Raw genomic sequence first — 14,612 nt, forward strand, 5'->3', positions numbered from 1 at the left:
AAAAAAGGTTAACTTTAAAAAATAAAATATTTAACATCCTTCCTGAGGTATTTAAAGCAATTTTACTCGAATTTTTTTTCATATTTTTCAGGGTCATGTTCTTACATGCAGCAGTTTATCCCAGTGATGTTTGACAATTTTGAGTGTGAAGTGTACACTAATGATTGCAGGAAAATTCCATTTGTACTATTTTAAAATACTTGTGTAATATTACAACTATTACATTACTATAGTATAAATGTCAAAGTTCACATGTTAAAGTTAGTGTGTTTCACTTAATTCTAAGCAAAATTTTCTACTTTAACAAAGTGAGCCAAATAAACATAAATAAGATAAATTGAAAGGGAATTGTTAAAAGAAGTCAACAGTGAAACTTTCTGTAAGGAAGGGCAAGTTATTTCCAAGGAGTCCATATGACATTCCCAATTATTTGTAGTAATTTTTTTCCCTTGAGGCGAGTTAAATCATGTAGCCATCCAGAGATATTATATACTTTTGGGAAATAGTAAATAATCTAGAAGTGTTTTGAGTTTCATTATTTGATTTATAAACATCTCAGTGGTATTCTTGAACTTACAGCTGTTCAGAATGTGCTCTGCTTGTGCTTCGTTTATATCTGGAAAAAAAACGCATGATCGTTCAGCAGTGAAACAATTATAATTTAAAATACTATACCTGTGTGACATAAATATTTCTGGTTGGGAGCAACTGAGTAAGTCAGGAAATTCTTAATTAAAGGCAACAGAATAAAATCCTATAAAAGGAGAGGCTTAGGTATAAACTCTTCATCTGACTACTGCATGTGGACCCCAGGAAAATACTGGTTCATGATTATAAACTCTTTAGCATAGCAAAGGATATTGTTTGTCATGAAGGAGGACTTCATCTAATTAATTAATACCATACCAATTTACTAAAACATAAGTTCAACAGAAGAGGGCCTAGGACCACCTTTACATGTGTACTACTACATGTTTGGACACACTTTCCTTCTGTCCTCACTCACACAGTAGTGTTATAGTAAGGATGTTGAAAGCATCTTACGTACCTGGCATCTAGGCTTGGTCCACAGATCCTCCCTGTGGATTCAAAATCCACCATCATACTAATAAATCCTCAAAATATGTTAGTCATTTTTTCATAAAGTAACATAGAAAAAAGCATGACTAGTGGCTGTTCCCCAAAATTATATGAATTATTCCTTATGCTAGATATTATAATGAGCAATCCAGATCCACATTTTGTTCAGATGAATGAAGTTTTGGTAAGCCTGCAAATTAATGAGTCTTTAACGTAGGTCAAACTTCAAGAGGAACATAGAATTCATCTGCAGGGAACTACGTGTAGCAGTTTATTAGAATAAATCTCTTAGAATTAGGTTTTGGCAAAATAACAATCTTCTTTCCTGGCCTTTCCTGGCCTCTAGAATAAACTTAAACTTCCTACCTGGATCTACACAACATGGTCCCCATGTATGTAGTGGTTCCCATTTTGAACTGTTCTTGCTCTTATCCACAACTCAGTGGCTACGTTGGCCTTTCCATTTGTTTGTCTGTGACAAGGTGTTCCTGCCTTTTCTTCTAGTAGCTGCCCTTTTTTGCCAGAAATGCTCTTCCTATGGCCTTTTTTATGGTTGGTTCCCCATTGTCATTCAGATCTCAGTTTAAAAATCCCCTTCTCTGAGAGGCTGTCCATGAAACAAAATCTAAATTAGCCTTCCACTCTCTATTCTCTGTATGGAGTTTCATACTACTAAATATTGCCTTGTTTCTTAGGTCATCTTTTTTACCCCAGTTAGAATGTTAGCTCTATGAAGACAGAAAATTTAGTAACTGGCACAAATGGATTCTCAATAAATACTTGCTAAGTGAATAAATGAGCAATAATAATGACTAATAATGGACTGAGTTTTATTTACCAGGAACTGTGACAAACATTTCACATTACTTACTTATTATATCCTCACAATGATATTATGAGGCAAATCTATTATGAACATGACTTGAATATTTCTTGAGATCAAAAGCTTGTCCTGCAACCATTTCACTGTAAGGTCAGTTATAGTTTAGTGTCACCGTCTGTAGGTTATGGATTAGTGAGAGAGGGGTAGAGTTATGGTTAGTTCACAGCTAATTGGAACTTAGGTTAATTACGTCTGTGCAGAAACTATTAATGAACTTCTGTGATTGTGCTATATCTCACATGCGAACATTATCCAGTAGATGTATTCCACCTGCAGGATGAAAGAGATTGAATTGTTCCAGTTCTAAAACAAAATATTGTAGATTCACTTTTCCCTGCTCTTCTCTTATAAATGTAACTAAATACTATGAAAAATAGCCATCAGATAACAATAAAAGAACTCTGAAAGCTGGGAGAAAGAAGCAGAATGGCTAGAGATGTCAGGATTTGAAAAAGGACAATGTGGTGTGTTTCCTGGGTTTTCTCTTTATCTCACATACACCCTGGACTGGGGACTGAGAAAGCCTTGCAATCTAGAACTACCAATAGGCATAGAGGAAAAAAAAAAAAAGAAAGGAAAAGAAAAGTCTTTTTCTCTCAATCCAAATACTGGGGAAGAGGAAGTACAATGGAGACCCAGTAGGGAGGCAAACCTTCTGCTTCACAGCTCAGGGCTGGCAATTCATTCTGCCAGCTGCAGTGATAGCAGTGATCAAGGAAGCCCTTTATCATCCCAATCTCCGCTTCTCAACCAGGGCACCAGCTGGCAGACTGATACCCCCACAAGGACAATATCAATCTGCATCCACACAGTGATGTAAGTAGCCCAGGTCTACTGTAACCTCCCTCAGAACGTAGCCCAGAGATAGAAGGTGGCCCAGAGAAGCATGTTGTATTCCCATAGATGGTTCCAGCAGCAGGAATTAAGGGGAAGCCCCAGAAGATTAGAACAGCACTGCAAGGACTCTGAAAACTAAATTATTATCAAAATGGCAAAAGTAAGTGAGAATCTACACTCCAAACCTAAACAGGTTGACTATCTGCTAACGTAGAGGAATTAAATAGGACCGAGAGTCTCCTAACATAACTAAAATGTTAAGAATACAAACAAAAATTCTTGCCATACCAAAGCCCAGAAAAATCACAATCTGGATGAAAAAAGACAATCAGCTGATGCCAAGACTAATATGAATGAGATATTGGAGGAATCTGATGTAGATTTTAAAGCAGCTGCCATAAAAATAATTAGCAATCAATTACAAATTGAAAATAAAAAAATTGAAAATTGAACCAAAAAATGGATATTATAAAATAAAGAACCAAGTATAAAATTATAGTACTGAACAATACAATAATAAAAAATAACTTGCTGGCTGATCTGAATAGTGCAGTAGAGATGATGGGGAATAGAATCAGAAAACTTGAAGACAAGTCAATAGAATTTACACAGTTTGAAGAACAGAGAGAATATTGACTGAAAAATGAATAAAGACTCTGAGATATGTGGAATGATAACAAAAAATGTAACATTCATATCATCAGATTCCCAGAAGGAAAGAAAAATAATGTAGGACTGTAAAAGTATTCAAAAAAATAATGGCTGAACACTGCCTAAATCTGGCTAAAGACAGAGACCTACCGATTCAAGAAGCTGGGCAAATATTAAATATGATAAACTCAAAGAAATCCACACTAAGACCCAGGATAATTAAACTACTAAACACTAAAGACAAAGAAAATAATAACAGAGAAAAATAATACATTACCTGTAAAGTAACACCAGTTCAAATGACAGTGGTGTTCTCATATGAAACCAAGGAAGCCGAAAGGAAGTGGCATAGTATTTTTCAAGTTCTGCAATAAAAAAGCTATCAACCCAAAATCCTATATCCAGGGAAACTATCTTCAGAAATGAGGAGGAAATAAAGATATCCTCAGCTGAGGAGAAACTAAAAGTATTTGTTTCTAATAGACCTACTCTTAGATAATGGTTAAAGGAAGCATCCAAACAAAGAGCGAATGATAACAGAAGAAGGCTAGAACCTTCAGAAAAGAAAGAAAGAAGCAGAATAGGTAAAAATAGAAATGAACATAATAGACTATCTTTCACCTCATGGGTTTTATTAAACATATTTTATGGTTAAAGCCAAAGATATAACCCCCATCTGATTTTTTGTTAAATATATATAGAGGAAATACTTAAAAATATGTCTAAAAAGTGGGGAGGGTAAGGAGACCAAAATGGAAGTAAAATTTCTATTCTACACTTCATTTGAAGTAGTGAAATGTTGACACGAGTAGGATATAATTAGTTACATATGTATATGTTAATACTTAGAGCAGCCACTAAGTCTGCCACATACTGATAAACTCAAAGACATTAAAAATAAATCAAAATGGAACCCTAAAAATATGGTCAAGTTACCAACAGGAATGGAGGAAAAAAGGAACAAGATATAGAACAAGCAGAAAACAAATCAAACAGAAAGTCAGCAAGGATATAGAACAAAACAACTCCATCAACCAACAGAATCTAGCTGACATTTGTAAAACACATCTCATCCAACAATAACACAGTATACATTCTTTTCAAGTTCCCGTGGAACATTCATAAAGATAGACTTTATCCTGGATCATAATTTTCTTCACATTTAAAAGAAATGAAATTAGAGTATGCTCTCTGTTCAGATTAGAGTCAAACTAGGAATCAGTAATATAAAGATAATGGAAAAACCTCCAAATACTTGGAAATTAAGCAATACACTACTAAATTATCTATGGGTCCAAGGGGAAGTCTCAAAGAAAACAAAAATTACATAGAACAGAGTAAATATTAAATACAATGTAGCAAATATTGTGAGATGCAGATAAAGCATTGCAGAAAGAAAAAAATTATAGCATTAAATGCTTACATTAGAAAAGAGAAATGATCTCAAATCAATACTTTCAATTCGTACCTGAAGAAACTATAAAAATATGAGCAACATAAACCTAAAGTAAGGAGGAGGAAGGACATAATGAAGAGAAAAAAACAATCAAGGTCAAAATGTTGATTAATAAAATTGAAAACAGAAAATTAATAAAACAAAAAACCACCAGTTGTATGAAAAAAATCAATGAAATTGATAAACTTCTGGAAAGAATGACAAAGATAAAGATAGAGAAGACATAAATCACCAATACTATTGTGAGGGGTTATCACAAAATAGTGGAGTTCTTAAAGGTTGATTAAAGAATGCTATGAAGAACTTCACATTCATACATTTGGCAACGTAGAAAAATGGACAAATTCCTTGAAAACTGCAACCTACCAAAACTCAGCAGAGATGATGTAGATGAACAGTCCTACTACTAAAGAAATCGAATTTTTAACAAAAAAATACCTGTCAAAAAAGGAACCCACAGGCCCATATGGCATTACTGGAGAATTTTTCAAGACGTTCAAAGACTTAACACCAATTTACACAATCCCTTTCAGAAATTAAAAGAAAAGGAATCAAATTAGAATTTGATGAGGCTTGTATTACCCTGATACTAAAACTAGATCAACAAGAAAATAAAACAACAGACTAATATCTCTCATGAAGTTAGATGCAAAATCCTCAACAAAATTTTAGCCAATTGAGTCCCATAATGTACAAAAAAGAATAATACAATGATGAAGAGGGCTTATTCCAGGTATGCAAGCATGGCTCAATTGATTTGAAAATCAATTAATGTAATATACCATCTCAACAGATTAAAACAGGAAAATTATATGATCATGTCAATTGACACGGAAAATGCATTGAATAAAATTTGACACATATCCCATCCACTAGGTTGGCCAAAATTTAAAAATTTGGAAGATAACAAGTGTTGATGAAGATTGAGAGAAATTAATACCTTCCGACTTTGCTAGTGGGAATGAAAAATGGTGCAGCTACCATGGAAAACAGTTTGACAGTTTTTCAACCAGTTAAACATGGAATTACCATATTTCCCAGCATTTTCACTCTTAGGTATATATCTAACAATACTGAAAACAAATATTCAAATACTGTACACCAATATTTATAGTAGTACTATTCACAATATTCCTATAATGGAAATAGCACAAATGTATATCAACTGATGAATAGATAAACAAAATGTGGTATATCCATATAGTGAAGTATTATTCAGCCATAAAATGGAGTGAAGTAATGATACATCCTACAACATGGATGAGCTTTGAAAATATTATGGTAAGTGAAAGAAGCCAAATACAAAAAGTTAGATATTATGTGATCCCATTTATATGAAACCTCCAGAATAGGTATATCCATAGAGATAGAAAGTCATTTAGTTGTGGTCAAGGGCTGAATAGAGAGAGAGAGAGATAGAATGAGGATTGACTACTTAATGGGTATAGGATTTCCCTTTGAGGTAATGAAAATGTCTTGAAACTAGGTAGAAGTGATGCTTGCCCAACATTGTGTATTCACTGCTACTGAATGATACCCTTTACAATCAGTAATGGTTAATTTATGTTATGCAAATTTTACCTCAATTTAAAAAAATGTCCAGCACCCATTTATAATAAAAAACTCTTAGTCCATTAGGAATGGACTCAACTTCTTGAAGAGTATTTACAAAAAATCTATATCTAACACCATACTTAAAGGTGAAAGACTGCCTTCTCTCTATGACTGGAAATAAGACAAGAATGTCTATGTCATCCATCTTATTTAACATAGTACTGGAAGACCTAGCCACTGAATAAGGTAATAAAAAAATATCAGTGTTACCCCAATAAATTTAATAAAAATTTTTAAAAGTTTTCTATGTTAAGAGATTTCCAGATTGTGATACTGTTTGCTGATTTTTTATTGTTAAAAGAAGCACTATATACTAAATCATACATTAAAAAATGAAAAAAAAAACACATAAAAGGCATTTATAGTTCAGAGAAAGAAATAAAACTGCCTCTATTGGTAGACATCATAATTGTCACCATGGAAAACGCCAAGGAATCTATAAAAAGAAACTCCTAGAATAAGTGAGTTCAGTAATGTTGCAGGATACAAGATTAATCACTTACATTGCTACACATTGAAGACAAATAAATAAAAACGAAAGTTAAAAAACAACATTTATAATTTCTCCAAAGAAAACAAAATATTCAGTTAAATATAAAAAAACGTATACAGGATTTGTATGCTAAAATTTTAAAAATACTGCTACTCAACATAATAAAGATGTCAATTCTTTTCAAATTGATCTATAGTTTTAGCAAACTTTCTATCAAAATCTCAGCTAGTTTCTTTGTAGACACAGGCAAGATTATTCTAAAATTTATATAGAAAGGAGCTAGAGTATTCAATACAATTTTGATAAAGAAGAATAAAGTGAGAGAAATCATTCTTCCCAATGTTAAGACTTTCTATACAGCTGCAGTAATCAAGAAAGTGATTCTGATGGAAGGATAGAAAAATCAATGGAACAGAATGGAGAACCCAAAGATAGATTTACAAAACTATATCCAATAAAATTTTGACAAAGGAGCAAAAGTTGTTCAATTGAGGATGGACAGCTTTTCAATACACAGTGCAACTGGTCATCCATTAGCTTAAAAAAAAAGAAAGAAAGAAAGAAAGAAAAATTAGCCTCTCCCTGCACGTCATAGCTTATACAAAAATTAGCTCAAAATGGATTCTAGATCATAATGTAATGTGAAACTATAAAATGTATAGAAATAACTATAACATATATGAAAAGCATAAGTAAGATATGTATAGAACTTACATAAAAACATAGGAGAAAATTGTTGGGGGCCCAAAACTAAAAGAAAAGTTAGATTTATTACCAAGAACACAACCTATAAGAAGAAAGTTGGATTAATTTTATCTCATCAAAATTAAAACCTTTTACTCTCTGGAAGACTGTTTACAGGATGAAAAGACACATTACATCCCAGAAGGAAATATTTGCAAATTACATATCTGACAATGGCCTTATATCTAGAATAAAGGACTCTCAAAATTTCAACATTTTTAAAATAAAAACCAACTCAATTAGAAAAAAAACTTGTACAAATATTTCATCAAAGAGGATATACAGATGACAAATACATTAAAAAAATGTATAAAATATTATTAGCTATTCAAGAATTGCAAATTAAAGCCACAATGAGATATCACTCACTACACGTCTGTCAGAAAATCTAACATGGAAAATAATCACACTAAATTCTGGCAAACATGCAGAGAAGGAAGGTCATTCATAACTGCTGATGAGGATGCAGCTACTCTGGAAAGGAGTTTGGTAGTTCCTTTAAACAAAAAATGGATTTACCATGCAACATAGCAGTTGTACTCTTGGGCATTCATCCCAGAGGAATGGAGACTTATTTTCATGTAGGAACTTATACATGAATGTTCTAGCAGTTTCATTGTAATAGACAAAATCTTGAAATTATCCAAATGATCTTCAATGAATGGGTAGTTAAAACACTGTGGAATACTATGACGTACAACTCATTAATAAAAAGGATCAAACTATTGATACACACAACATGGATGAACCTCAAGAAAATATGCTGAGTGAAAAAAAAGCTAATTTTAAAAGGGTATAGAATATATGATTTCGTTTATGTGATGTTCATGAAATAATATAATTAAGTAAGTGGAGAATGGATTAGTGGTTGCCAGGGGCTAGGGAAGGGCAGAGGTGATGGGCCTGGCTATAAAGAGGTAACACGAGGGAGCCTTGATATGGTATAGAAGCAGAATGTGGGTTGTTATCATGGGATTGCTGAATTAATTCAAACAATTCTACTAAGATCTCTTTTTTATAAAGGAGGAAATACTATTATATTTAGGTTATCATATAATTCTTGTTTCATAGTTATTTTCATATTAACCAAAAGAAGATAATCGCTGGTGTTGATTGTATGGGGATATGTTTATTATCAAGTAAATGAGTGACTTAAAAGTGAAAAGTGGCTTCATTTTATGGTGCAATAAAGATGCTTTCTCTGTAGATGAGAAGAGTGTTAAAATGATGTACTGTAACAAGGGAAAAAAATGATATTTCTTGCCTCTAAGATAAGGTAATGAAGCATCTATCTTCACGAAGCTTTCATTTAATTTCAACTTCTGATGCAAAATGTTATCAGCTTGCATTTTTATTGTGTCTGCATTCTTAGAAACAAAGTGAAATTTAAGCAATACATCTGTTTTCAAACCATCATTACTTGACCTGAAAAACAAAAACACCAAAATAAATGTATGAGGTCATAGCCATAGTAATTTTGTAACTTATTATGTAAATATTAGTTATATTGTCAAGAAAATACAGCATAAATTATTTTATACATTTTATTGTCATGGATTCTTTCTCCTTTCCTGTATCATATAGACGTTAATACCTGAATTATTCCCTGTCTGTAAAAATCATATTCAGGGAGGGGAGAGTAACTGAGAGTTCTAGAATTTTTTTCTGGAAAAATAAATTAAAAGCATTTGTTAAATCTATCAACTCTGTATGTATATTTTTTCTTGATTTTTTTTTAAAAAATTCATAATATCTGTTTGTATAAAATTTAAGTAAAATTGAGAGAAGCATTTAATGATTGTGAGAATTATTAACTGCATAGCAAGTCTTTAAAGGACAACCAGTAGAATATATTTCATCTCTACCCAAGTTAAGAAATTCCCCCCTTAAAGGTACTCCGTACAGGAGAATAACAATTAAATGTAATAATATTAAATTAGTTTTGCTCTTGTCCACAAAGCAAATAACTGAAGAGTAACTAAATAATACTAAGTTGCCGTTCATTATACAAATTAATTAGTTGTGGTTACCTAAGGTTGACAACATGAGACTTGATGTAATGCTGATTTAAACTGGATGTTTGAAATATCTCATCTATCTGAGAAAAGAAAAAAACAACAACAATATAGAACTTTGTTAAATATGAATTTCATACATTTCAATATATCACAAAAATGCTTGTTTAAAACCTGCATATTCAGCATTCACTTCTAAGTTTGTTTACAGTTATCCCCAGAAAGCTCATTTGGGCGTAATCCTGTTGTCAAAAAGGTCGTCATTGTAATTGGATGTTTATATTTGAACAACTTGTCACAATGGTCGATATAAAGATGGCCAATATAAAGAATTGAATTAAGCCAGATATTTCAATAGCCAGTATAAAATGGAGTTAGAGATGCAGAGACTGAGTTTCTTTGAAAACTTGATATATATCGACTTATCAACCACTGTCATTCAAGTTCAGTTATTATCCTCATGGATGTGATTGAAGGATCAGTTTTTAGTTGTTAGGGAAAGTTTTTAGGCCATACTTTGATCCTATGATAAATGGATGAGAGGAGGAGAATGTATATTCATTGGGTACTTCTTTAAAATGAATACACTCATTAAGAAAAATGCATGAAAGCATTACTTAGAATAAGATTAGACTATATATGTCAGTTATGTGTCATTTTAGACTTCTTTTTTTTTTAAAAATGAAAGTTTATTGGGGAGACAATGGTTAATAAAGTTACATAGGTTTCAAGTGTACAATTCTGTAATACATCATCTATATATCACGTTGTGTGTTCACCACCCAGAGTCATTTTAGACTTCTTACATGGAATAATTACTCTGTAGTATAAATTCTTAGGAGAAATTGTTTCTTACTAAAATCGCAGCTTGTTACAGAATCTGTGGTTTTATAAACCTATTTATAACCATTGACTCATCAACCTGGCTTCTCACAGAAAAAGACCAATCATATGCCAAACCTTAAATGAACCTGAGTCTTGATAATTATTTCCACAAATTGGAAGAGAAGGGCTGCCAAATTGTGAAAATGGGTGCATGTTGAACAAATGCTCTTCATTCATCTGATTTGATTTATAAAAGTTTCTCTGGTGAAGTGCCATATTATATCCTATTGGATAGGTTGGTGAGCATAAGTTTATTGAGAAATCAGTAGTTATTCAAAAATGAATGACCATGTGTTTTTCTGCCACCTGACTGTGACGAACAAAATAGTTGTTTAAGGAAATAGTTTTATATATATATATATGTACATTTATATGACAAAACTAATACATATTCATTGTAAAAAGTTATAAAAAACAAACTTTGTGAACCATTATTGCCCATGGCAACGAACATATAAACAGTCTAGATTATTGAACTCCACAAGAAGTCTCTAAAATTCATGTTAGGTACTGGTTTTAATTATTTCTTCTAGGAAAATGTTTGTTACAACTGCAACTCACATGTAAATAAGGGATCATCAAATTATGGCTTGTCGGACAAATCTAGCCAGCTACTTAGATCATCTGAGAATGACCTTCACATTATTTTAATAGTTGAAAATAATCAAAAGAAGAACAATGTTTTGTGGCATATAAAAATTTTACAAAACTTAAATGTCAGTGTCCATAATAAAGTTTTATTGGACCACAGCCACACTCATTTGTTGATGTATTGTCTATGGCAGCACTTGCACTACATGAAAGATTTGAGTAATTGCAGAGGGACTCCAGGGACTGCAAAGCTAAAGGTATTTACTATCTGGCCTTTTACAGAAAATTGTCAACTTCTGGCTTAACTTACTGTACTCTTCTTTTTTTATGTTGTCTCCATTTATATTTTAGAGGGCAGGGCCAACACTAGTGAATTGGCCCTTTATTTCCTAGTCATCTCTTTGATGAATGTTTTTATGGTCTTCTCATGTGGCAGACTCCATGAGAGGCACCAGAAATATAAGAATAAGTAGACTTAGCCCCTCACAAATCCAGAGGGGCATAAACTTATAAAATAATAATGATGTCACAAGGTGGTAACTGCTCTAGCAGAGGTGTATAAAGGGTTCTGTGAGAGCACAGGAAAGAGATGCTACCATTTTTTGAGGCATTACTTTTCATACTTTTTATTCACCACATAAACTAATTCTCAGAATAACTCAGAGAGGTGGGTGAGAATATCTCTACTTTGTGGTTGAAATCTTAAGGGGTCAAGTAGATTTTTCCAAAGCTGATCAGCTGACAAAGGGTAAAACTGGATATGAATCTAGCTGTTCTGATTTCAAAGTTTAGACTGCCTCTAATTCAATATAATAATTCCTGGAATGAAAGAGTCTATACCCTGCCTGCCCTGATTTTTTTCCCTAATCAAAACTTCTTTGTGATGTATTTTTGAAAAGACATGCCGACCTCACTTTGTTGCATCTTTCAACTCATTTCATCAGCTTCCGCTTTGGGTTGCTAAATGGCTAAAGAAATATTTCAGAACCTGGTAAGAATAATCTGTCATATTTGGTCAATGCTAGGCTCAGTAGAAGTTGTGTATACAACTGAAGTCTTCACTGGAAGTCTGTGTGTTTCTGTGGTATATGTTCGGGAATAAATGTTCAGTGTAAGTTGCCGAATGGGAAATATATCAGGGTCAGACACACAGTAGGTACTTAATAAATGATTTCTGGTAAGGTTGTTTGTGCCTGAATTATTGAATTATGTTTCTAGATTAGATATTCTAATTTTTTTTTAAAGTATTTGAGCTATTTATTTTTCCGTGTTACTTATGTTGTTCAGTCTCTGGTTCAGTTATCCTCTGTCCAATGTATTTTTCCATTTTTCCTCAGATAGCGTTGCTTAGACTTTCCAGGATTAGAAAATAAAAATACTGTTAAACTTTAATTTCAGATAATCAATGAATGATATTTTTAGTATAAGCATGTTTAAAATATTGAATTAAGTGTAATTTTAGGAAGATCTGAAATTAAAATTTAAGTGGAAAATTTGTATTTTATCTGGTAAACCTCGCAGAAGCGTAATTTGGTGTGTTCTCAACTCACTTCCTACTTTATTTTAACCTCCTTCTTTCTAATAGTATTGCCAAGTTAGGAATGATGCCAGCAAAGCTTAGAACTCACCTCATTATTGATTTTTTGTATCAGTTCAGTCCTAATTTTTGAGTGTTCTACTGAAAAATCAGGATTATATTCAATACTGGGGATCTGGAAGGAGGTTTGGTAATAGTGAAATTTCTGATCTGGAAGGGAGAACAAAAATGCATGGTTTCTCTTTAATTCATATTAGTTGCATAAATATCAGAAATAGAGGGGATGGCAGGCAAAAAAGTCCTAAAATTTGAAGACCTCCTGAGAATTAAAAATTCAGTAGCTGTAACCAATACCTCCCTCTTCCTTTTTTAAGATCACACATTCTCATAGTCATGTGGTTTTCAGTTGTGTCTTGACACAATAAATTGACCTCAAAATTAGAATTGCAGCTAATATAACTTCTTATTCTCAGTATATTAAATATTATTAAACCATACATGACATAGGATATAAATCTATTGCATTAGTCCAGAGATAATATTATTTGAACCAAGTCAAATTATAAATGCCAGAAGCAATTTTACACATAAAGGATTATCATTTCCTAAATGGAGATAAATTTTATGCACATTAACATTACATTATGCAAAGTAGTAGTATATTTATGCAAATTATGTTGCAGTGAAAATTGCATTCTAAAATATTAGAAAATATTAATGCTTTGAAGTAAATTTGATATTCAAATTTTCCAAAATAATACAATGTGAGATAGATTCTTACCAAATGCCAAAAAATAAACAAGGATGCCGATGATTATTGCTAGAACCAACACAACAGCTGCGATAATAAGGGCAATCATCCATGGTTTCAATGAATTTGCTCTTCTACCTAGTATTGGTGGCCTTTTGAGAGAGAGTTGTTTATTAAAAACAAACGTAACTTCAACAATAGAATCTCAGTTTCACATAGTTTTGGTCTAGAATTTTTTTCTGGAATTCATGGTTAGCTCACATTGCATTTGGTAGCATTTGAATATATTTTTCTATAAAAAATAGAAAAAATACTGTCAACAAAAATCTCATTGATTATTTGACTTTATATTTTTATTTTCAAAAGTCAGAATTATGCTACAATTGACTACTGTTTCACATATTTCCTGGTCCATTATACCAGATGTTCTGAAATATTTTTTCTTTGTAAATGTACTAATACCATATATTTGGTTCATGTCCTTCAAATCACAACGAGCTTCAAAGAATGAGGGCATCTGGGTCACCCCTCTCATTCTAGCATGAACAGACAGACAGAGGTTTAGACTGATTGCTAAAATCTCAAAGTTGGATATTGGGGGAGCTGAAACTAGAACTTGGCCTATGAGGGCTCTTTTCACACATCTGTACTTAAACCTATAATTCCCATTTATAAGACAAGTAATCTGTAATGCATACAAAGGGCATCTAAAATAGGAAGGTTGGAGAAAGAAGATAGTCAAGAATGATGAAGAAATAATAATAAGAAAACTAAGAAAAAATCATAATATAATGAACAAACAATGAAATAGTGATAGCTCAAGACTTTGGACAGAGGAACTAATGCTGTGAGAACCACAGGTGGTATATGATCAATATCTTTTCATAGGGTTATAAGATTTCAAACCTGTGATTTTTATAGATGATATTGCACAGAATAATGCCATATTTATTTAAGTAAATAATGAATCAATTTAAAGAAAAATATTAAAATAATAATAGTACCAATAGCATGTAAATATGGCAAAAAGCATGACTTTTTGCTATATGTGGTATACAAATGACTGACATTTGGG

General features: G+C 32.2%; 1 protein-coding gene across 1 annotated transcript in view; it reads right to left on the minus strand.

The window, feature by feature from the left end:
* LOC117022066 (transmembrane protease serine 11G-like) overlaps positions 1–14,612 on the minus strand; it is a 44,824-nt gene that overhangs the window by 8,236 nt on the left and 21,976 nt on the right. Inside the window, exons 2-6 of the mRNA XM_033105742.1 lie at positions 13,568–13,726; positions 12,878–12,996; positions 9,789–9,856; positions 9,023–9,183; positions 578–616 (exon numbers count right to left, since the gene is read on the minus strand). Of these exons, the coding sequence (XP_032961633.1) occupies positions 578–616; positions 9,023–9,183; positions 9,789–9,856; positions 12,878–12,996; positions 13,568–13,726 (546 nt within the window). The remainder of the gene's footprint in view (positions 1–577; positions 617–9,022; positions 9,184–9,788; positions 9,857–12,877; positions 12,997–13,567; positions 13,727–14,612) is intronic.

This window comes from Rhinolophus ferrumequinum, chromosome 5 (assembly GCF_004115265.2).
Source record: "Rhinolophus ferrumequinum isolate MPI-CBG mRhiFer1 chromosome 5, mRhiFer1_v1.p, whole genome shotgun sequence".
Lineage (NCBI taxonomy): Eukaryota > Metazoa > Chordata > Mammalia > Chiroptera > Rhinolophidae > Rhinolophus > Rhinolophus ferrumequinum.